This window comes from Oncorhynchus masou, chromosome 6, assembly GCF_036934945.1.
Source record: "Oncorhynchus masou masou isolate Uvic2021 chromosome 6, UVic_Omas_1.1, whole genome shotgun sequence".
Lineage (NCBI taxonomy): Eukaryota > Metazoa > Chordata > Actinopteri > Salmoniformes > Salmonidae > Oncorhynchus > Oncorhynchus masou.
The window spans coordinates 55,462,529-55,486,328 of NC_088217.1; the positions used below are offsets into that span (position 1 = coordinate 55,462,529).

At 43.6% G+C, this 23,800-nt stretch overlaps 1 protein-coding gene across 3 annotated transcripts in view; it reads left to right on the top strand.

The window, feature by feature from the left end:
* LOC135542311 (copine-5) overlaps positions 1-23,800 on the top strand; it is a 212,481-nt gene that overhangs the window by 109,232 nt on the left and 79,449 nt on the right. For all 3 annotated transcript variants that reach the window (XM_064969190.1, XM_064969189.1, XM_064969191.1), the window contains one exon: positions 19,108-19,171. In XM_064969190.1, coding sequence (XP_064825262.1) covers positions 19,108-19,171 — 64 coding nt within the window. The remainder of the gene's footprint in view (positions 1-19,107; positions 19,172-23,800) is intronic.

Here is a 23,800-nt window from a genome sequence, read left to right on the forward strand (position 1 = left end):
TAATGGAATATATTGGGTGGATTTAATAGACCCTTTGATGTTATATCACAGCACAGTGTACTTGTCTTAAGAGGGGGTGTCATGGCGGGTGAAGATAAAATACTACAAATGAAGCAGCGGGTACTCAGAGATACGTATGCTGCAATCATAGCAAAGATGTAGAGTGTGTGTGTGTGTGTGTCTGTGTCATTGTGCTGTATGTATCTGTGTGTCTATGTAGGGGTGTGTGTGCCTGTGTCTGTTCGATGAGTGTGTATGTGCTGGTGTTCTCGCTGGTGTTCTTCTGTGTTTGCCTATCCCCTCTCCCAACCTGACCCTTGAAAAACCATTTGACTCCTTTAGCACATCACCAATCATCATTTTGTCCAGAGAAATACCAGAGTAATACCAGTCAAAATAAAGTCTCTATAGGGAATAACTCAACGTTACTTGCGTAACCCCTTAAGTTCTCTTTCAATTATTTGTTCCGTTATCTCACGTGGGTATATGGCCAACTCTTGTATAGCAAAGACAGGCTCTCTGCAGCTAGGGTAGTCTTAACATCAGCAACCCTCAGAGGTCAGAAAACTGAGGGAGGGTACAGAAACAACAACCTCATAACAAAGCCCAATACAAGGCGCACACAGTCTCAGTTTAATGATGAATTTCCCAAAAACAGTACCCCCACCCTAGCTATTATAAATCAATGTAATATACAGCACGACATCATCAAAGAGAGAAGGGCCCACCCACTTCTGAGGGTGGTGGCTCGATGAGCGAAGAGCTTAACAGCCTTGCCTGAGCTCTCCTACAATCCCAGTAGATGCGCTCCGGATGGACAACTGGACAACTGGACAACGACAATGAAGGTGAAAAGCCATAGGTGAGACAATGGGGAAAAAGTGGAGCCGAGCGTAAAATGGGGTTTCAGATTCAGCAAGAAAGAGAAAGAATGTCCATAGGGGGAGTAGCGGGTAAGGCAAGTTAGAGTTGAGGGTGTGTGTGTGTGTGTGGGGGGGGGGGGGGGGGGGTGTCCATTGGGGGAGGTGCAGGGGGTGGGGGGGTGATTAGTGGTGGTTATTCAGCAGCCTGATGATCTGAGGGTAGAAACTATTGGCCAGTATTTTAGTTTTTGCCATGATGCTTCTGCACTTCCCACGTCTGAGTGATTGAAGCGGGGAAAACAGGGCATGAATTTCTTCAGCATCCTGAGGTTGAAGAGTCGCTGTGGTGCCTCACTACGATGTCCATGTGGTTATACCCTTTCAGCTTCTCTGAGATGTGTATGCCAAGGAATTTGAAGTTATTGATTGTCTCCACGGTGGCCCCGTTGATGAGGATGGGGGTGTGTCCAGCCTGGGTCCTCCTGAAGTCCACAATCAGTTCCTTTGTTTTGCTAACGTTGAGGGAGAGGTTGTTTACCTGGCAGCACACCATCAGAGTGCCTACCTCCTCCCTGTAGGCTATCTCATCGTTGTTGGTGATCAGGCATACTACTGTCATGTCGTCAGCGAACTTGATGACGGAGTGGAACTGTGAGAGGCCACACAGTCATGGGTATACAGAGAATATACAGTAGGGGACTGATGACGCACCCTTGTGGGGCCCCTGTGTTGAGGATCAGAGTCGAGGAGGTAATGTTTCCTACCTTCACCTGGGAGAAGCCCATCAGGAAGTCCAGGACCCAGTTACATAGGAAAGGAGTTCACACCCAGGGCTGTAGGTACATTAACCTGAAAAACTCTGGGTAGACTGCACAAACAGTGGCTGGTAGAGCACAGGTCACATATACGCTTAAGGACGCCAAGTGCAGTAGTAAAGCGAAGGATGGAGGAATATTATATATCCGCACTTTTCAGCAGCTGGTAGCTACTGTGAAAGGATCTTAACCCATAAGAGTCTAAGCCCCGTCTAAGCCGGGTGTGTGTGTGTGTGTGTGTGTGTGTGGGGGGGGGTTCTAGTAAACTAGATGGAGTTGTTTTAAGAAGGTCATACCAAGGATTATTTAGCTATTTGATTTGGAATTTTAAGACACATTGAATAACAGATTCTGTACATGCGACAAGAGATTGTCCCCCCCAAAAAAATCTAAAGGAAGTTTGTTCTGAAGTGTCTATCCTATTTCTGAAAGATATAAGATATGTATTCTAACACTAAACAAAATATATACACAGTACCAGAAATAGTTCGGACACACCTAATCATTAAAGTTTTCTTTTTAAATAATAGTGAAGGCAACAAAACTATGAAATAACACATATAGAATCATGTAGGAACCAAGAAAGTGTTAAACAAATCAACATATATTTTGTATTTGAGATTCTTCAAAGTAGTCACCCTTTGCCTTGATGACAGTTTTGCACAGTCTTGGCATTCTCTCAACCAGCTTCGTGAGGTGGTCACCTGGAATACAGTTCAATTAACAGGTGTGCCTTGTTAAAAGTTCATTTGTGGAATTTCTTCTTTCCTTCTAAATGCGTTTGAGCTAATCAATTGTGTTGTGACAAGGTAGGGGGTGGTATACAGAAGATATCCCCATTTGGTAAAAGACCAAGTCCATATTATGGCAAGAACAGCTCAAATAAGCAAAGAGAAATGACAGTCCATCCTTACTGACCTAAAGGTCAGTCAATCCGAATTTTGAAAGTTTCTTCAAATGCAGTTGCAAAAACCATCAAGCCCTATGATGAAACTGGCTCTCATGAGGTCCGTCACAGGAAAGGAAGACCCCGAGGATAAGTTCATTGGAGTTACCAGCCTCAGAAATTGCAGCCCAAATAAATGCTTCACAGAGTTCAAGTAACAGACACATCTCAACATCAACTGTTCAGAGGAGACTACGTGAATCAGGCATTCATTGTCGACTTGCTGCAAAGAAACCACTACTAAAGGACACCAATAATAAGAAGACACTTGCTTGGGCCAAGAAACACGAGCAATGGACATTAGACTGGTGGAAATCTGTTCTTTGGTCTGATAAGTCCAAATTTGAGATTTTTGGTTCCAGTTGCCGTGTCTTTGTGAGATGCAGAGTAAATGAACGGTTAATCTCTGCATGTGTAGTTCCAACCGTGAAGCATGGAGGAGGAGGTGTGATGGTGCTTTGCACACTCAACCAGCATGGTGACCACAGCATTCTGCAACGATTCGCCATTCCATCTGGTTTGCGCTTTGTGGGACTATCATTTGTTTTTCAACAGGACAAGGACTCATCTCACCTCTAGGCTGTGTAAGGGCTTTTTGACCAAGAAGGAGAGTGATGACTCCATCACTGCATCAGACATCAGACAGCCAACAAGTGCTCAGCTTATGTGGGAACTCCTTCAAGACTGTTAGAAAAGCATTCCAAGGTGGCGCTAGTTGACAGAACCTTTAAGGCACAACTGTTCATTGAAATGCATTCATGGAGCTGGTTGAGAGAATGCCAAGAGTGTGCAAAGCTGTCATCAAGGCAAAGGGTGGCTACTTTCAAGAATCTCAAATATAAAATAGATTTTGATTTGTTTAACACTTATTTGGTTACTACATGATTCCATATGTGTTATTTCATTGTTTTGATGTCTTCATTATTATTCTATAATGCTGAAAATAGTAAAAAATAATAAAAATATAGTATGAATCCATTACACTTTGTGATACGAAAAGGGGAAACAGGAAAAATAAAATAAAAATATATATTTAATTACCCTGCCAACTAAACTCAAACCCACCACCTTATTCCACTACTTTAACCCTATCTGATCCTACCCAAGGGCCAACGGCCTGAGAGGATGGGACACTACCTCTCAACACACCCTGTAACACTTCTGAAGTTACAAATCTCATACCCCCAAGTAGTTCTCTGCAGCTACTACCACATCATCTATTTTCTGTGACTTACGCTTGACTGACTTGACTTACGTCTCTTCGGTACAGTTGATAATAATAGCCATGAAAGCTAAGAAGCCAACCTTACTGAAACATATCACTCATTGGCCTACCCCTCTGTTCTGGCACAGATCTACTATTTAGAAAGATCCTCTCAGAATCCCTCACATTTTGATCCACCCTCCTCTACTTTCATCACTGCCTCAGCATACGACATCTTCTGCACTACTTTGACCCTGGCCACCTCAACCTGCCCCTCTCACACCGGACACCTCCAATCCCCAGCAACATGGCCAGCAACTACACATTCCTCTGTCCCAAGTCCTCCTGCACTCCACCCACATCTTGAAATCTCCCTCCTACACACTGCTGCCCATAAATATGGCGCCTATAACACCGCAGTGTATTCGGCACAAAAGCTCTAACAGCATAACTTATGTACTTTGTCAGGTAAAGACTCTGAATCAAAGCTCAAAAGAACAGACTGTGTCACCTCTGTTTCACTACGCTCCTCAACAGATCTATGTCGCACCAAACGGCAGGCATCACAAACACCAGACATCACAAACACCAGGAATTTTCAACTTAAATTGCTCCACCTCACACTTAAAACTACCCCAGAAACCCTCCCTTCAATGGTGCCCTGTACCTAAGCATAAAGCAAGATAGAAGTCTTTCCCCAAGAGGTGTCCCACAGGAGTGGCTGCTCCCTCTGATCTGAAGGAACAAAAACAAACATCACAAGCCCACTTCGGGTTACCTTTACCGACTCAACAGCACCCACCATCATTCCCAAACCAACCTGAAACCTCCCACGAAGGGCCTAACCTGAAACCTGAAACCTCAGCCAAAAGGCCTGGTTCCATCCTCTTCAAAAATCTCACTCCCACTGGACCAAACGTATCTTTGTGATTACCATGTCCGGGCACCAAACTCCTCACAACACCTTCTACGCCTTCCATTTCACCTCCCGAACTGGAACTGGCATCCGGCTCCCTCTGTTTGAACTTGACACCAATCTTCTTCGACATACCCTCTCCCTTGTTATTGCTAGCTTCAACAGATTCAAACCCGTCCTCTGCCTCCCTCAGTCTTTTCTACCCCCTTTTTCTTTCCCTCCAATCCTCCTCCCTTAACCAATTACCCGACTCCTGAAAATATTCAACTCTTCCAAGCCAAAATCTCTTTTTAGCCTCCTCAAGAGACATGCTAAGCCCTGAACTCCATTCACTTCAAACTCCTACTCTGACATGCACTACTTCTTCTTCTTTGATATCATGGCAGTCCCCAAACAATTGCTTAAGTGCATTTCTCTACCTACTGTGCTGGAATCTACGATCAATCATGATCTGCCCAATTCTGTACTACCATGAAAATAAAATAAAAAAACAAATCCCTACCAGCTTTTACCACACTGTCTCCCTCCCCCCAAAACTCCTCCCCAACCCCCAGCCCCATTAAACTTGATTTATATCATGCTGAACCACTCCACCCTTAGGATTGTTCAGCATGTCAACAACCATTTCAAAGGTAACATCTGTTACCCCCAATATCTCTTTTGCCGTCTCCACAGTAACCTTCACCTCGACATTTCTGCTTTCTACAACACGAGTCATATTGATAACCTTACCAATAAAATCTATGAAGTCCACTTTATTCATTATCAAAGTGTCCTTTGATAGCGCACATTCATGAGGGGCAAGATTTCCGAACAGGCCTCCCAACCATGCGAGGACCAGCAGAAACACCAGCCCCGACATTAGGTCCACTTAGTACAGGAGCAGTCATGGAAGCTCCATGAGTCCTCACTGTAGTTCCACCAATCTGTCTCACAGCCTTTGCATACGATACATCATGAGTAATTCTATATCTCTGAGCCTCTCTAGCCTCTCTCTGCACCTGGCATCCACCAAATGCTGGGCTATGCCCCCCACAATTACAACACTTAACCTCCACATTGCTCCCACATTCAGTGCAATCATGTTCCCCTCCACACTTGGCACATCTTTTCCTTCCTTTACGGTGAACAGCTACATGTCCCATTCTTTGGCATTTAAAACACACAGTGTGAATGGGACAAATTCTCTGACATTTGAAACTGAGGAATCCTATCGGTACTTTCCCAGGCACTGATAGGCTTTCACTTCTTTGACCTTCTTTCCTACTGATCAACCTTTTGGCCTCAATCATTCTTCCTCCCTTCACATTTTCTTTAATATCATCAATGGATACAGATATTGGAAGCCCAGTAATGACTCCCCTCAATCTAGCATATGCACCAGGGACATGACTTTTAATCTTCTTCCCATTAAGCTTTTCCATTTTCAGAATCTTTGCTTGCTGAGCCTGGCTCCCACAAAATATTAACAATCAACCATTTTCAATGAACCAAGCTAATTTCACTTCACCTACCACTGTCTCTACGTCCTTAGTTGGTCGGATAGGGTGTAAGTGAGACCCTGTAGTCTCATCAAACACTACCACCACTAGGGCCTACTGAGTGGTGCAGCACTGCATTGCTGTGCTTGAGGCATCACTACAGACCAGTGTTCGATCCCAGGCTGTATTTGGCCGGCACGGGATTTCCTTGTCCCATCGCGCTCTCATGACTCCTTGTGGCGGGCCGGGTGCCTACAAGCTAACTTGCACTCGCCAGCTGGACGGTGGTACCTCTGAAACATTGGTGCGACTGGCTTCTGGGTTAAGCAAACAGTGTGTCAAGAAGCAGTGTGGCTTGGCAGGGTCATGTTTTGGAGGACACATGGCTTTCGACCTTCGCCTCTCCCGAGTCCATAGGGGAGTTGCAGTGATGTGACAAGACTGTAACTACCAATTGGGGAGAAAAATAAGTAAAAGTACAAAAAAAGACAATATCACCACTTTCCACTCTAACACATATTTGCTTCCTATCTTGGTCCTCTTCATGCTTTCTTTGCGCTCCACTGCTTTCTGTATCATGATCTCGCTTCTTCCTATATCTTTCCACTACCAACCATTCCGGTCCTTGACCCTCATCCTCCTGCTCCATACCATCATAACTGACACCCAGCACAGATGTTGCTTCACCAATTTTTCTCAATTTCCTCCCTTTTGTTCACACTACTCGACCTCCATTTCCGACTCCTCGGCTCCAGCAGTCCCTGCTGCCTGTCAAAACAACACTACGGACAAAACCACTTCAACAGCAGCATGTGCTCTCTGACATGGTATGTTGGCACAATTCAATGTGAAACACGATTCCCCAAAATTTTACAAAATACAAAAACAAATTAATGAATCAGTTAAACTAAATCAAACAAATTTTATGTAAAAAAAACATAGCAAAAGCTCTTGCAGCATATCTGACATAACAAAGCTTCACATGTGTAGGTATCAATGGAGGCTCCTTAGAGGAGGAAGGAGAGTACCATCCTCCTCAGTGAATTTTTAAAAAGTTATCATTTTTAGTTATAATTTTTTTACTAGATATAATCATGTCACAGAATAATTTAAAAGCACTATTTTATAGTGTGTCATTTTTTTGTTTCATTGTTTCACTTACTTAGCTAGCAAATGCAGCTAGCTAGTTTAGCCTACTGAAACACCATGCTCAAACAGAGGGATGCTATGTTAGCAAGCTGCATATCACTATCCAACAGAAAACTGTATGCTTTTGGTCAAACTAATTTATTGCCACCGGGGGTCGCTGGTGTAAGTGCTTACTGACTACACTATAACGGTACTGCATAAATGTAATGGGTTTACTAACTAACTATGACTTTACTTTAACTAATATGGTGACAATGATGTAGGCTGTGTGTAGCGGTTTGGCTTGGAAAGTTTTTTTCGCCTGGTCACATACAGCTGATGTGTTGTGCATTGAAGTCCACAAGCGATGGGAAGAGGTGAGAGAAAGAGAGTGCATAGTTGCAAGAAGGAATACAACGTGGCTGCTATGAAAGTTAACTGTGTTTACGCTTGATCAGGGATGTATTCATTCCGCGATTCTGTTCAAAAACATTTCTTAAACAGAAGCAAATGGAACAAAACGGTGATAAACATACCTGAATTTGTCCAATAGAAACTCTCGTTATCAACTGTTGGACTAATGATTGCACCCTATACCAACTAGATCCAGGCAAGAGTGTGCACGTTGGTATTGAATGTCACCATCTGTCACCTCAAATTTCTCTCTCAAACTGTGTGCACCTGCGTTGTAAACTTGCATTCATAGGCTCGGTTGTAGCAGCCTCATGATGGGTATAGGGAAACTTTGAGTATAATTTTGCCTAAACCTATAGCTGTTACATGGAATATGAATGACAGTCCTCCAGTATCCTGTAATAGAAATAAGGCCACGTTCATTAAAAAAAAAATTGTCACTTACCGCCACTGGTAGATATTTGCTCTTTAGCAAAAAACAACAGGACTGGCGGATCAGATGCAGAGCACATTCCACACCAGGAATTTTCTTCAAGTATTCAACCTGAACATAAGGCATCACCCCTGAGATTATTCCATTGACGGGTGCTCTTCTCCGAACTTCAAAACTTCTGTTGTTCTGATTCTTTTGAGGCTCACTGCTATCTTCCTCTGTTCTTCAGAAACACAATTAATAATCCAAATAAGACCACTCCTGGTCACTCTGACAGACTCCACTTTTCCTAGCACATACTTCACCATTTGACACCTCAAACGGGTTTCCCACATATGCATCCTTTCTCGACAAACGCATCCCAACAAGAAGCGATTCATTATCTTTAATACATCCAATCTCCACTCCAATTTTAGACAACTTCATTTTTGTTTGAGTTTCTGCTACTACTGTTGTCCATTCAGAACATTTGTCTTGACTAACTTTACTCGGCACACTGGTTGATTTGAACCCAGCATCCACCTTTGCCATCTTTTTCCTGAACCAGAACTGTATTCCTCTTACCTGCACTGTGAACTGTTGGACTTTATATAAACAGGTGTCCAAACAATTGAATTGGCCACCGGTGGGCACCAATCAAGGTGAAGTTACATCTCAAGGATGATCAAAGGAAATTGAATAAACCTGAGCTCAATTTGGAGTGTCATAGCAAAGGGGTGTGAATACATACAGTACCAGTCAAAAGTTTGGACACACCTACTCTTCCAAGGGTTTTTCTTTATTTTTACTATGTCCTGCATTAATAATAGTGAAGACATCAAAACTATGAAATAACACATATGGAATCATGTAGTAACCAAAAAGGTGTTAAACCTATTTAAGATTCTTTAAAGTAGCCACCCTTTGCCTTGATGACAGCTTTTCCACATACTTGGCATTCTCTCAACAAGATTTATGTGTGCCTTGTTAAAAGTTAATTTGTGGAATTTCTTTCCTTCTTAATGCATTTGAGCCAAATCAGTTGTGTTGTGACAAGGTAGGGGTGATATACAGAAAATAGCCCTATTTGGTAAAAGACCAAGTCCATATTATGGCAAGAACAGCTCAAATAAGGAAATAAAAATAAAGGTCAGAAAATCAGAACTTTGAAAGTTTCTTTAAGTGCAGTCGCAAAAACCACAAAGCGCCAAATAAATGCTTCATAGAGTTCAAGTAACAGTCACATCTCATCTCAATGACACAACACACCTGTCCTTGAGCTGTTCTTGTCTATTGATGTTCTGTATTTTGTCATTCTGTGTTATGTTTCATGTTTTGTGTGGACCCCAGAAAGAGTAGCTGCTGCTTTTTTAAATGTTTCTGTATTTAATTTAATTGTATTTAATTGTGTGTAGAGGGGTGATAAAAAAGCAGGGTGTAACATAACAAAATGTGGAATACCTTAAGGGTCATGAATACTTTCTGAAGACAATGTATATCAATGGAGTCTGCTGCGGGGAGGTTGGCTCATAATAATGGCTGGAATGGTGCAAATGGAATGGCATCAAACGCAAGGAAACCATGTGTTTTATGTATTTGATACCATTCCAACAATTCTGCTCCAGCCATTACGACAAGCCCATCCTCCCAAATTAAGGTGCCACCAACCTCCTGTGCTGTATATGTACAGTTGAAGTCGGAAGTTTACATACACTTAGGTTGGAGTCATTAAAACTCATTGTTCAACTACTCCACACATTTCTTCTTAACAAACTACAGTTTTGGCAAGTCGTTTAGGACATCTACTTTGTGCATGACACAAGTCATTTTTCCAACAATTGTTAACAGACAGATTATTTCACTTATAATTCACTGTATCACAATTCCAGTGGGACAGAAGTTTACATACACTAAGTTGACTGTGCCTTTAAACAGGTTGGAAAATTCCAGAAAATGATGTCATGGTTAAGAAGCTTCTGAAAGGCTAATTGAAATCATTTGAGTCAATTGGAGGTGTACCTGTAGATGTATTTCAAGAACTACCTTCAAACTCAGTGCCTCTTTGCTTGACATCATGGGAAAATCAAAAGAAATCAGCCAAGACCTCAGAAAAAAATTGTAGACCTCCACAAGTCTGGTTCATTCTTGGGAGCAATTTCCAAATGCCTGAAGGTACCACGTTCATCTGTGCAAAGAATAGTACACAAGTATAAACACCATGGGACCACGCAGCCGTCATACCACTCAGGATGGAGACCCGTTCTGTCTCCTAGAGATTAATGTATTTTGGTGCGAAAAGTGCAAATCAATCCCAGAACATGCAAAGGACCTTGTGAAGATGATGGAGGAAACAGGTACAAAAGTATCTATATCCACAGTAAAACACGTCCTAAATCGACATACCCTGAAAGGCCATTCAGCAAGTAAGAAGCCACTGCTCCAAAACCGCCATTAAAAAAGCCAGACTATGGTTTGCAACTGCACATGGAGAGAAAGATTGTACTTTTTCGAGAAATGTCCTCTGGTCTGATGAAACAAAAATAGAACTGTTTGGCCATAATGACCATCAGTATGTTTGGAGGAATAAGGGGGATGCTTGCAAGCCAAAGAACACCATCCAACCGTGAAGCACGGGGGTGGCAGCATCATGTTGTGGGGGTGCTTTGCTGCAGGAGGGAGTGGTTGTAGAGGGTGCAACACAACAGGTCAGTACCTCAGGAGTAGATGTCAGTTGGCTTTTCATAGCCGAGCATTCAGTGGTCGAGACAGCATGTGCATTAGAGAGAGAGTCGAAAACAGCAGGTCCGGGACAAGGTAGCACATCTGGTGAAAAGGTCAGGGTTCCCGAGCCGCAGGCAGAACAGTTGAAACTGGAGCAGCAGCACGACCAGGTGGACTGGGGACAGCCAGGATGACAACCAGGGCGCAGGTCCTCTGGGAGGGAGAGAGAATTAGAGGGAGCATACTTAAATTCACACAGTACACCAGAAAGACATGAGAATTACACCAGATATAACAGGCTGACCCTAGCCCCTTGGCACATAGGCTATTGCAGCATTGATACTGGAGACTGAGACAGGGGGGGGGACACTGTGGCCCCTTCCGACGATACCACCGGACAGGGCCAACCGGGCAGGATTTAACCCCAGACCACTAGGGGGAAGTCAACAGACCACCAACATACTACCTTCAGACAAGGCTGAGTATAGCCCACGAAGATCTCTGAGTCTGCGTCTCTCACATGGATAGGCTGTCCATTCCATAAAAAATGGAGCTCTATAGGAGAAAGCCCTGCCTCCAGCTGTTTGCTTAGAAATTCTAGGGACAACAAGGAGGTCTGCGTCTTGTGACCGTAGCGTACTTGTAGGTCTGTACGGCAGGACCAAATTGGAGAGATGGGTAGGAGAAAGCCCATGTAATGCTTTGTAGGTTAGCAGTAAAACCTTGAAATCAGCCCTAACCTTAACAGGAGCCAATGTAGGGAGGCCAGCACTGGAATGTACAGTATGTGGGGTGTTAAGTATGGAGATATAACATAGACTTTTCCTTACCGTCGTTGAAATATTATGTAATAATCAAATACTTTAATCGTACATTCTAAAAATCTATCCAAAATATATTTATTTTGAAAATGATAAATTATGTCAAATCTACACAGGCGTGTTTTTCCCCATGATATTTCACTGCTTTCTAACGATGTCTACCTTTCTCTCTCTAGTCAGAGGAATATGTTAAGGTTTTCATATTCATAGCGTTTTATTCTTGTTTTTCTTTGTCTACCTCAAGAGTATTGTACGGTGATTAAAGCTTGTCAACGCTGATAGTAAGTGTGTGTGTGTGTGTGTGTGTGTGTGTGTGTGTGTGTGTGTGTGTGTGTACACCCAGCACCCACACCCCATTTTGCCCTCTCCCCATTTCGCAGTTGCATTTTAACAGTGCTCTACTTTAATCTTCAAACCCCTGTCTTCTCCCTCGGCTTTGAAGCTGTGTATTAATGACTGCATTACACATGCAAGGGAGATGGAGAGAACATGGCCGCACCGTTGCTTTCTCTGTTGTACGTTTTTGTTGTGTGCTGTGTGGTGGAAACGCTGTTCACTTCTTCAGTGGTCCTCGCTTTGCTTCAGTGTTGAGAGCCGCTTCCTTCCGCATCTCATCTTGTAAGGTTCAAATAGCGCTGCTTATTGCGTTGAGTCTTTTGGGTCGTCTGTGCATTTGGTTTAATGTTGTGGTGCCGCGGCAGGTTCTCAATAATGACAGGGGTGTTGTGGAACTCTGTGTCTCTCATTCAGAAGTGTATGTATGTGGTGAGGAGTGAATAGGATCTGATTGGATCTTCTCCCCATTCTCTAGTTCCCTGGTTTCCTTCAAAGGCGAACTGTCTCCTGTTATCTACATTCACACACACACACACACGCGCGCGCGCACGCACACAGAGAGATAGAAGGGAGAGATAGAAAGGAGTGTTCAGATCCTGCAAGGAGACAGATTGCACTGGAGCAACTGCTCATTATCTGAGGCTGTTTTGAAAGGACCATAAAGTTGTGAGAGAGACCGAGACAGAGAGAGAGAGAGAGAGAGAGAGAGAGAGTGTGTCTTGGGGTTTCAGTGGCCTTTGAAGGTTTTCTCAGAACTCGTGGAATGGTGATGAAATAGCCGATAGCGGGAAGGGGAGGGTGTATTTGTGTGATCTCTCTCTACGAAAGATCCATAATGACGTAGTGTGCAGTCTTCTCTCAATCTTGCTGCTCAGAGCATTAACACTTTACCACACAGTAGGCAAAGTAAATTGGGTTCATTCTATATTCTGAATGAAAGGCGAAAAGGCATCTTTTCCAGACGTTGAAAATGCGTATTATCCGGACGTTGAAAATGCGTATTGTCCAGACGTTGAAAATGCGTATTATCCAGACGTTGAAATCAGGTACATTTTCGGTTCAGAATTAAAGTTGAAAAGATGTAATTTAAAGATGTTGAAATATATATATTTTGTAGAATCAATGGCCAGATTTCAACTGCACATACATTCTCAATGATGTAAGCATCATATCACAATAATTATGTTTAAATCCATTTAATATAGAAGAGGAACCAACTGAAGATCGCAGCATAGTATATTTATTATTGCTCCCATCTGTCACATGCACTTACTTTTCAAAAGCTTTAAAACTGTCAGCGATGATGTTCAAAGTAGCTCAACCTACAGAACAGACAACTTCAACTACAATAGCATTATCAGTAACAGTTACAGAAGTATATTTACAGAATATATTTTTCTTGCTATGACAGTGATATGTTGTTGTTTATCTATCTTAGTTGAATGCAATGATTGTAAATCGCTCTGGATAAGAGTATCTGCTGAATAACCAAAATGTAAATCGAAAACAAACACATGCAAAGCATTCTGGTTATTATTCTAATGAGCTCCACCCCCCCAAACAAATACAAATGTGGTTGGTCCGGACTAGACCAAATCTGAACGAATCATAGACGCCTAGGCTATGTTTCTCAAGTTTGAACAGCATAGTACAGTTCAGTACAGTACGGTACAAGACAGTAGAGATTGATTCAGTAGAGTACAGTACAGTTTAATTCAGTAGAGTAAAGTAGGGTACAATACAGTTTATTATACTGTACTATACTCTACAGTGCTGGACTGTATTGTACTGAAATATACTTTACTTACCATTACTTTGGTTCAGACCGGGCCAAAAAATCGTAACTAAACATAAATAAATGTCTGTTTGGGCCAATTGAAGGCTGGTTCATACTCTCCATTTTTATTCTAGATAACATTTTCTTTGAAAAAATGCACCAAAAATGCATTGTATGTCTTTTTCCACAATTTGCTCTGGACAGGTCCGGTCCTGGAGTGTCTTATCAAAATAAAGCAAAAATAATTAGGCCAACTTCATCCAGTGTTCCAAATATTGTATTTATGTGATATGCAAATATGTGCTTTTTTTGTATTGTACCCCCTTTTCTCCCCAATTTTGTGATATCCAATTGTTAGTAGTTACTATCTTGTCTCATTGCTACAACTCCTGTACGGGCTCGGGAGAGATGAAGGTTGAAACCCAACCCAACCAATCTGCACTGCTTCTTAACACAGCGCGCATCCAACCCGGAAGCCAGCCGCACCAATGTGTCAGAGGAGACACTGTGCACCTGGCGACCTGGTTAGCGTGCACTGTGCCTGGCCCGCCACATGAGTCGCTAGTGTGCGATGAGACAAGGATATCCCTTGCCAAGCCCTCTCTAACCTGGACGATGCTAGGTAAATTGTGCGTTGCCCCATGGTCACGGCCCTTCTGCAACAGAGCCTGGGCTCGAACCCAGAGTTTCTGGTGGCACAGCTAGCACTGCAAAGCAGTGCCCTAGACCACTGCGCCACCCGGGCCACCCCCAATATGTGCATATTTTATTAAAGATTTCCGCATTTGCATATTGTAATAGAACATAGAATGTATTCAAGGTTTAAAAAGACTTCTAAAGTTTGTAATTTCCACTTTAAAACTCAGACTTGATTTGCCGTAACAAAAAGTGTATCAACTCCTACAATAACAACAATATTTCCCATTTCCTGTTGCTGCGGGATTCTTTTCTTGCTGTAGCAAACTGGTTGAAATTAAAATCTGTAGGTAAATAAGTAGGGGATTTAAATAAAAAGAACAGTTGTTTCAGATCTATTTTACCTTGTGATTGCTGGAGACAAATGTGAAAATAGTAATTTCAGCAAACTGAAAAGCATGACAGGTATTTCGGGCCTCTATTCCACAATAAAGCATAAATAGCTGTGTCGATATTCCACATTTTTATTCTAGGCCTGTGGCTTCATAATTTGCAGGGGTGAAATTTGGAGACCCAAGTCGAGGCTGTAATCTATGGAAACCTTTGCGCACTGATGGTAATGCCAAACCTACCGAGTTGATTTATGCACTGTATAATATTTTATGTATATGCCCTTTTGATATATATATATATATATATATACAGTATTTTAACCATTTCCATTATATTAAATATGAGCCACCATCAGTAGCCACCATCAGTAATACCCACATGCATAATAAAAAATGCCACTTGTGCAGTGATCTTTTAGTTTCCTTCAATTTGTAGCCTACATTTTGCATCATTCCATTACATCGTTAGTTTACCTTTCTTTCCTCTGTCAGGTCTATGCGGTTGTTCCTGAGGATGGCAATAGTGGATCGTGTTAGGCTAACGTAATAGTCTGCAAGGAGCTGTCAGTCTGCAAGGAGCTGTCAGTCTGCTAGGAGCTGTCAGTCTGCAAGGAGCTGTCAGTCTGCAAGGAGCTGTCAGTCTGCAAGGAGCTGTCAGTCTGCAAGGAGCTGCCAGTCTGCAAGGAGCTGCCAGTCTGCAAGGAGCTGCCAGAGCTGCCAGTCTGCATGGAGCAGCCAGAGCTGCCAGTCTGCAAGAAGCAGCCAGAGCTGCCAGTCAGCATGGAGCAGCCAGAGCAGCCAGAGCCGTCAGTCTGCCAGGATCCGCCAGTCAGCCAGACTCTTCCAGATCTGCCAGTCAGCCAGATCTTCCAGATCCGCCAGTCAACCAGACTCTTCCAGATCTCCCAGTCAGCCAGACTCTTCCAGATCTGCAAGTCAGCCAGACTCTTCCAGATCTGCCAGTCAGCCAGACTCTTCCAGATCTGCCAGTCAGCCAGACTCTTCCAGATCTGCCAGTCAGCCAGACTCTTCCAGATCTGCCAGTCAGCCAGACTCTTCCAGATCTGCCAGTCAGCCAGACTCTTCCAGATCTGCCAGTCAACCAGACTCTTCCAGATCTACCAGTCAGCCAGACTCTTCCAGATCTGCCTGTCAACCAGACTCTTCCAGATCCGCCAGTCAACCAGACTCTTCCAGATCCGCCAGTCAGCCAGACTCTTCCAGATCTGCCAGACAACCAGACTCTTCCAGATCTACCAGTCAGCCAGACTCTTCCAGATCTGCCAGTCAACCAGACTCTTCCAGATCTGCCAGTCAACCAGACTCTTCCAGATCTGCCAGTCAACTAGACTCTTCCAGATCTGCCAGTCAACCAGACTCTTCTAGATCTGCCAGTCAGCCAGACTCTTCCAGATCCGCCAGACTCTTCCAGATCCGCCAGTCAGCCAGACTCTTCCAGATCCGCCAGTCAGCCAGACTCTTCCAGATCCGCCAGTCAGCCAGGATCTGCCGGAACCGTTAGTCTGCCAGACTCTTCCAGATCTGCCTGTCAGCCAGGATCTGCCAGAGCCTTTCTCCTCTCTTGCGCCCCCGGGGTCTCCCGCCTGTCCGGCGCTGCTGCCAGGGTCTCCCGCCTGTCCGGCGCTGCTGCCGGAGTCTCCCGCCTGTCCGGCGCTGCTGCCGAAGTCTGAAGAGCCCCTCTGTCCCGAGCTGCCCCTCTGTCCCGAGCTGCCCCTCTGTTCCGAGCTGCCCCTCTGTCCCGAGCTGCCCCTCTGTCCCATGTTGTTAAGTAGGGTTGTCGTGGCTGGGAGGTCACGGAAGCGGACAAGGTGGGGGAAGACTGCGGTGAAGTGGTGGCCACGTCCAGCACCAGAGCCGCCACCGCTGACAGATGCCCACCCAGACCCTCCCCGATAGGTTCAGGTTTTGCGTTCGGAGTCCGCACCTTGGGGGGGGGGGCATAGTTTACTTTGTATGTTTCTATGTTTTGATTGGTCAGGGTGTGATCTGAGTGGGCATTCTATGTTGGATGTCTTGTTTGTCTATTTCTGTGTTTGGCCTGATATGGTTCTCAATCAGGGGCAGGTGTTAGTCATTGTCTCTGATTGGGAACCATATTTAGGTAGCCTGGGTTTCACTGTGTGTTTGTGGGTGATTGTTCCTGTCTCTGTGTCTGCACCAGATAGGGCTGTTTTCGGTTTTCGTAGGTTTGTTATTTTGTTAGTTTAATCGTGTATAGTTTCCGTATTTAATCAAATGAATCAAAACTACGCTGCATTTTGGTCCGCTCCTCCTTCCCACAACGAAAGCCGTAACATAATCAATATATTTACTGTTTAAAGGCTCTCCAACTCTGTTTATGTATGATTCATACATACTTTTCTAACCCTGCATAATCTACATGATCAGAGTATTTAAAAATCTAACCATTGGTGCTGAAAAGGTACGTACATCACAGGAGGTTGGTGCCTCCTTAATTGGTGAGGACTGGCTCGTGGTAATGGCTGGAGCGGAATCAGTGGAATGGTATCAAATACAGCAAACAAATAGTTTCCATGTGTTTGATACCATTCCATTCACTCTGTTCCAGCCATTATTATGAGCCATCCTCCACTCAGCAGCCTCCACTGATTTACATGGCTTAATAAAATTAAAGGTACACCAAATTTAAAGGGATGGATTTAGATAAATTTACTGAAAACCCGATTGAATTAAAACACTACAATAAATGATTTTGGCCAGCAAGTGGGAGGGTTTTCAGAGTTGAATTCAATTTATTCAGCCCATGCAAGGGAATCCCGCCTGTAAAGCCCATTACGTACCTACATAAGGTAAGTCTGAATACCAATCACTGAGAAGTGAGCATTTCCTTCATCTGAATTGGGCCCTAAATAAATCAATTCCCTGACCCTCTCCTCTCGTTGAGTGACCTGGCAGTGTAGATCTGAAGGGATCCTTAGGGACCACTGCCTTTTTTACCTCCAACCAGCACCAATGAGCTTCATACTGGAACATCAGCTTCACCATCTAGGAGGGAGGGGATATTGGGAGAGAGAAATTGAGGCAAAGCGAGAGATGGATAAGGATAATGGGGAATGACACACATACACGCACACACACAACCCTGCCCTGCCACCTCACCCATTCGCAGTCCTGTCACATTGTTAAGATACAGCCCCCTCCTCTCGTGACACACGTCCATTGATGAATGAGCAAATTAGCAGACATCCACGCCGGTGTCATTTAACCCCCTGGTCAAACAGAGAGACATCACACACAAACGCACACCAAAGCACACACACACGCACACACACACCACTTCCCTCTAGTGCATAATGAACAGTACAAACTAACAACTCACTTTAATGGCGGCTGTAACTCTCATGGCTGGGTTATTACAAAGGTCAGAGGAATTATGGGATATTTGAGAAGCAGCCTGTAGTGTCTGGTAGAGGCACGATGGATCCATGATGGGTTTTAATGAGGGCTGGTACCAAGGCTCTTATACACACAGTCGCTAGAAAGAGGGGGGGGAGAAAGACAGAGAGAAAGAGAGTGAAAAACAAAGAGAGAGAGAGTGAGTGAGAAGTCAAAAAGGTGCTTTTCACTCAGCCTCAGGTGTTTCCCCACCTCTCCTCTCCTACTTTCTCATCTCTGTCTGTCATCTTCCTAAGTGATCCTCTCGCTCTCTCTCTATCTCTCTCTCTCTCTCCTTATATATAACCATATTTTGCTGGTGGCTGCTTTGTTCACTGATCTGTAAAACTGTAAAAACTCAAATTATGACATTCATAACATGCTCGTTCGAGGGCATTAAAATAAAACTAAACATATGGATCATAACATTAATCTGTCCAGTTATTATGTCTCCTAAACGGAGGGAAAGAACAGAAGCAGGCACTGCTGAAGGGTGGCAGATGGGTAGAGAGGAGAACTCTATTCAGCACCACGGACAACAACTCTCAACCTTGTGCTCTGGTTGCGTTCAGCACCATGGACAGTGACAGAGAGTAGCGTGCCGATTCTGGTACATGCAAATGAGTGTCTCATTCTGACCTGGACAACCAGGTGTGTTCCATCTCCAGCTAATTGACATTTCCTGATCAATATGTGCCAACAGATCCAGACACTCTGGCCCTGGAGGACTGGAACTTGGCACCTCTACTGTACAGACACCTCTACACCTGCACCTGGCTAAACGCAACCATGTGTTGTCCTCTCTCTTTCTTTCCCTGTTTTCTACAGGGGGATAGCTGGGAAGAAATGTGGCACCATAATTCTATCTGCAGAGGAGCTGGGAAACTGTAGAGTAAGTAGAGCTATTACTACCTTCTGACAATACTATCACTGTGAAGTAGACTGTAAACACCACTACCTTCTGATATTCCTTTCAACTGCCTTGTCACTACGTACAACTTAAGCATAATTCTCCTGTTACCTGTCACTGCATATCTTCATATTGTTCTGTATATAACTGCAGAGAAAGCACAAATCTACCTTCTCACATTACTATCACTGTTACGGCACACAATATCATATAAATATCATAGCACTACTGCTTACTCTTACAACTGCCTATACCCCTCAAATTCAACATCTGGACCTTGAAACCAGTCCCACTGCTTTTTTTCATTGTTTACATCTAAATTAGGGACTGATTTAGACCTGGGACACCAGGTGGGTGCAATTATATTTCTCAGGTAGAACAGCAAACCAGCAGTACTCCAGATCTTGTAGGGTAAGTTTGGAATACCCTAGACTAATTGTATCATTGCTTATAGCAGATTTATAACGGAGATACTACTGCTTATCATTGCTTCTAAGACATCCTTAATAGCTCATCATGTTGACACTGTATTCAGTGTTAGTCTGTTACTGCCCGACTGTCTGATTGTAGATACAGTGTGAATAAGGTTTCTAGCTATAGTACTCACTTTAGATGTATGCAGAAAGTTACAGTTGACTTGAGGCCAAAATGTTCAGACAGATTTCACAGATCAGAATGATGGAATACATACGTATCCTTAGGTTCTTGGGTCTACTGGTCACAAAGAGATGAAGCACCTACTTATTGAAGCACACAGGATCCATAAAGGAGACAAACGGGACATACAGTACAGAACATCCTTGGAGTTGTCTGAGAGACTTTCAACCTAGCTGAAAGGCAGTTGATGTTTCTAACCTTTCTAAACGTTTAGTGAAGGAACAACGGATGTAGTGTCCCTGTTCAGGTATTAGAATGGGATGGGACTGATTTACACACACACACACGCACACACATTTCACACATACTTTTAAGCTTACAGTATGCTTCCCAGTCCAAACAGTTTTTGCACACAAAACAAAGTCTTGAGGCAAGTCAAAGTTCGGTAGCGGAAGTCTAGGTGATTGGTCAACAGAATTACAGCTAGTAGGAGTGGGAAAATGAAGTGTTTGTTGTCATGAAATGAGAGACGACTAGTTTTCAAGCACATTCTTTCACTTGAGAAATACTGCGAAATACTGCACCAAACATCATTAAGACTAAGACCTCTTCGGCCACAATGTCAAAATAAATGACAGATTTCCTGATACATCTTTGATTAATTTAGTCTTTTGAGGAATTGTTTCTGGCTATGTTGTTGCTACGGTGGCCCAAGAGGGACAAACAACAGTAATATTGTAGTTCTCATTTTTCAAGCGAATGTCTTTAGGGAGTATACGAGCACAGACGTTCACTTAGCCAAGTTCTACTAGGTGCCAACCGAACCGGTGTATGCGGCCACCTTTACCCTAATAGTGGACACAACTGAATGCATTTAAACAAAATGTGTATTCTGCATTTAACCCAACCTCTTTGACTCAGATAGGTGTGGGGGCTGCCTTAATTGACATCCATGTCATTGGCACCTTGGGAGCAGGTGTTGTTGGGGGGTTAACTGCCTTGCTCAAGGGCAGAAAGATATATTGTTCCACCTTGCCAGCTTGGGGATTCAAACCAGCGACCCTTCGGTTATTGGGACAATGCTCTTAACCGCTAGGCTACTTGTCACTGTAGCCTGTGATGGGTGTGATATATCAGTGGAACGGTGTGTATCTAATGAAATGACACAGTGAGATGATGAGAGGAGGTTGAATGGTCCCCTTGGCTCTCCTAGCTCTTCACTGGGCTCCACTGAGCTATGGCATGACAGATTATATCTATTTGATATCTAAGCTCTGTCATCTCTAGGCTCTGTAATCTTTGTCATTTATATGGCTCTCAGTACTAGGCTAGATCTGACACTGATGTGAGAGACATATATAGACAGACAGAGAAAGAGCAGAGGTAGGGAGGGAGAGAGAAGAAGAAGAGAAATAGATGGGGGAGAGGATAGAGAAATAAATACAGAGAGGGACATAGACAGAAACAGACAGGGAGAGATGGAGAGAGAGAGAGACAAAGAGAGAAAAAATGACAGACCGAGAGGAAGGAATCAATAGTGGATTATATTGATGCTCTGTGCAGCTCTGACTGTAAAAGCTACTACAGCTGATCGTAATGTGTGGCTAAATGGGCTTTAATTAAAACCCAGCCGTCTGACTGACCTTGTATCATACTGACTGGGGGACAATAACGTTACAGTACAGCTGTTAAAAGGACTAGTAGACTTGTCACTGACTAGCAATATGTACAGTAACAAGACCAGTACAGTGAGAGAGACCACACACACACACACGTACACAAACACAGCCATGCATGCACACACACTCTCCAAACACACACACTTACACTTACACATACGCACAATATCCGTACCCCCAATAGCAACCCCATGTGGCACCAAACAAACTAATACAGAGATTTCTTATCATGTTTCTCTCATCCTTCTCTCCCCCTGTCCCAGCCTCTTCCTTCAACAGGGGCTCTAAATGAATCACAATGTCCCCTATATTCTCTCTCTTTATTTCTCTCTCCCTCTGATCCATGTGTCTTTCATGCCTCCCTCCGTTAAAGCAGCAGGTATGGAACTAACAGGACTTGCATCCCTTCTGTCCTTCCTGCCTATCTCTCCTTGTATTCCAACGTACCACCACCATCCACCCTGTTCCCTTATTTGTCTATATTCATCCCCTTCTCTCTCCTCTACACCACCACCACCAGCACCCACCCTGTCCCCTTCTTTCTCTCCCAACCCTTTCTTCATTCATCACCACCACCCTGTTGCCTTCTACATTACCAAAGCATTCTTCATCCCATTCCCTCTCCTCTTCACCACCACAGACATGATATATGATACCCAGCATTCACAATACCAAGCTTTTCAGATCTCACTCTCTCCGTCATTGTCCTCTACCTCCTGTGTGTTCCTGTCCCCAGGCACCCCACCGTCCCATCAATCCTCCCCACCCCGTTCAAATATTGATAAACTTATTCTGCCCACCTTACCCATCCAATGTTGATCACAGACTTTACGAGGGGGCATGTACAGTGGCTTGCGAAAGTATTCACCCCCCTTGGCATTTTTCCTGTTTTGTTGCCTTACAACCTAGAATTAAAATAGATTTTGGGGGGGTTTGTATCATTTGATTTACACAACATGCCTACCACTTTGAAGATGTAAAACATTTTTTATTGTGAAACAAACAACAAATAAGACAAAAGCAATTACAGCTGCAAGTCTTTTGGGGTATGTCTCCAAAAGCTTGGTACATCTAGCCTCTGGGATTTCTGCCCATTCTTCAAGGCAAAACTGCTCCAGCTCCTTCAAGTTGGATGGGTTCCGCTGGTATACAGCAATCTAAAAGTTATACCACAGATTCTCAATTGGATTGAGGTTTGGGCTTTGACTAGGCCATTCCAAGACATTTAAATGTTTCCCCTTACACCAATCGAGTGTTGCTTTAGCAGTATGCTTAGGCTCATTGTCCTGCTGGAAGGTGAACCCCCGTCCCAGTCTCAAATCTCTGGAAGACTGAAACAGGTTTCCCTCAAGAATTTCCCTCTATTTAGCATCGTCCATACATCCTTCAATCCTGACCAGTTTCCCAGTCCCTGAGGATGAAAAACATGGTTGGTATTCTTGGAGTGATGAGAGGTGTTGGGTTTGCGCAGACATAGTTTTTCTTGATGGCCAAAAAGCTCAATTTTAGTCTCACCTGACCAGAGTACCTTATTCCATATATTTGGGGAGTTTTTTGCTTATTTTTTTCTTTAAGCAATGGCTTTTTTTCTGGCCACTCTTCTGTAAAGCCCAGCTCTGTGGAGTGTACGGCATAAAGTGGTCCTATGGCCACTTGCTTAGTGGTGTTGCAGACTCTGGGGTCTTTCAGAACAGGTGTATATATACACTGAGATCATGTGACAGATCATGTGACACTTAGATTGCACACAGGTGGACTTTATTTAACTAATTATGTGACTTCTCAAGGTAATTGGTGGCTCCAGATCTTATTTAAGGGGCTTCATAGCAAAGGGGGTGAATACATATGCGCGCACCATTTTCAAATTATTTTGTGCTCCAAATCGTTTTGAAGTTTGAGCTTCTGCACCTACAGTTTCACATCACATGCAGAGCCTCTATCATTATCATGTCTTGACACAGCACTGTTTTATGTACAATGTTGGCAACAGAATTAAGTTGATGTTACTCCTGTCCCTATTGCAGAATGCAGCCTTTTGACAGCATGTACTAAAGTCGATTTATTCCCAATTTGCATTAGTCCCCTTGTTCGGCGATGGGCATTTATGCTGTGACAATGAAACGCAGCAGACAGACCTACAGTATGTTTTAGCAGGGATGTTTGGTAGGGTGACCTGATTTGTAACTATGAAAATACTTTAGTCAAACATTGTAAACCCAAAATTGTATGTTTTATTCTAGAGGGGGGACAATAAATATAAAATAATTGAGTTAGGGTGTGAGGGCAGATTTATGGCATCTTGTCTTCAAGACATTTTTATTATCTATTTATGTCA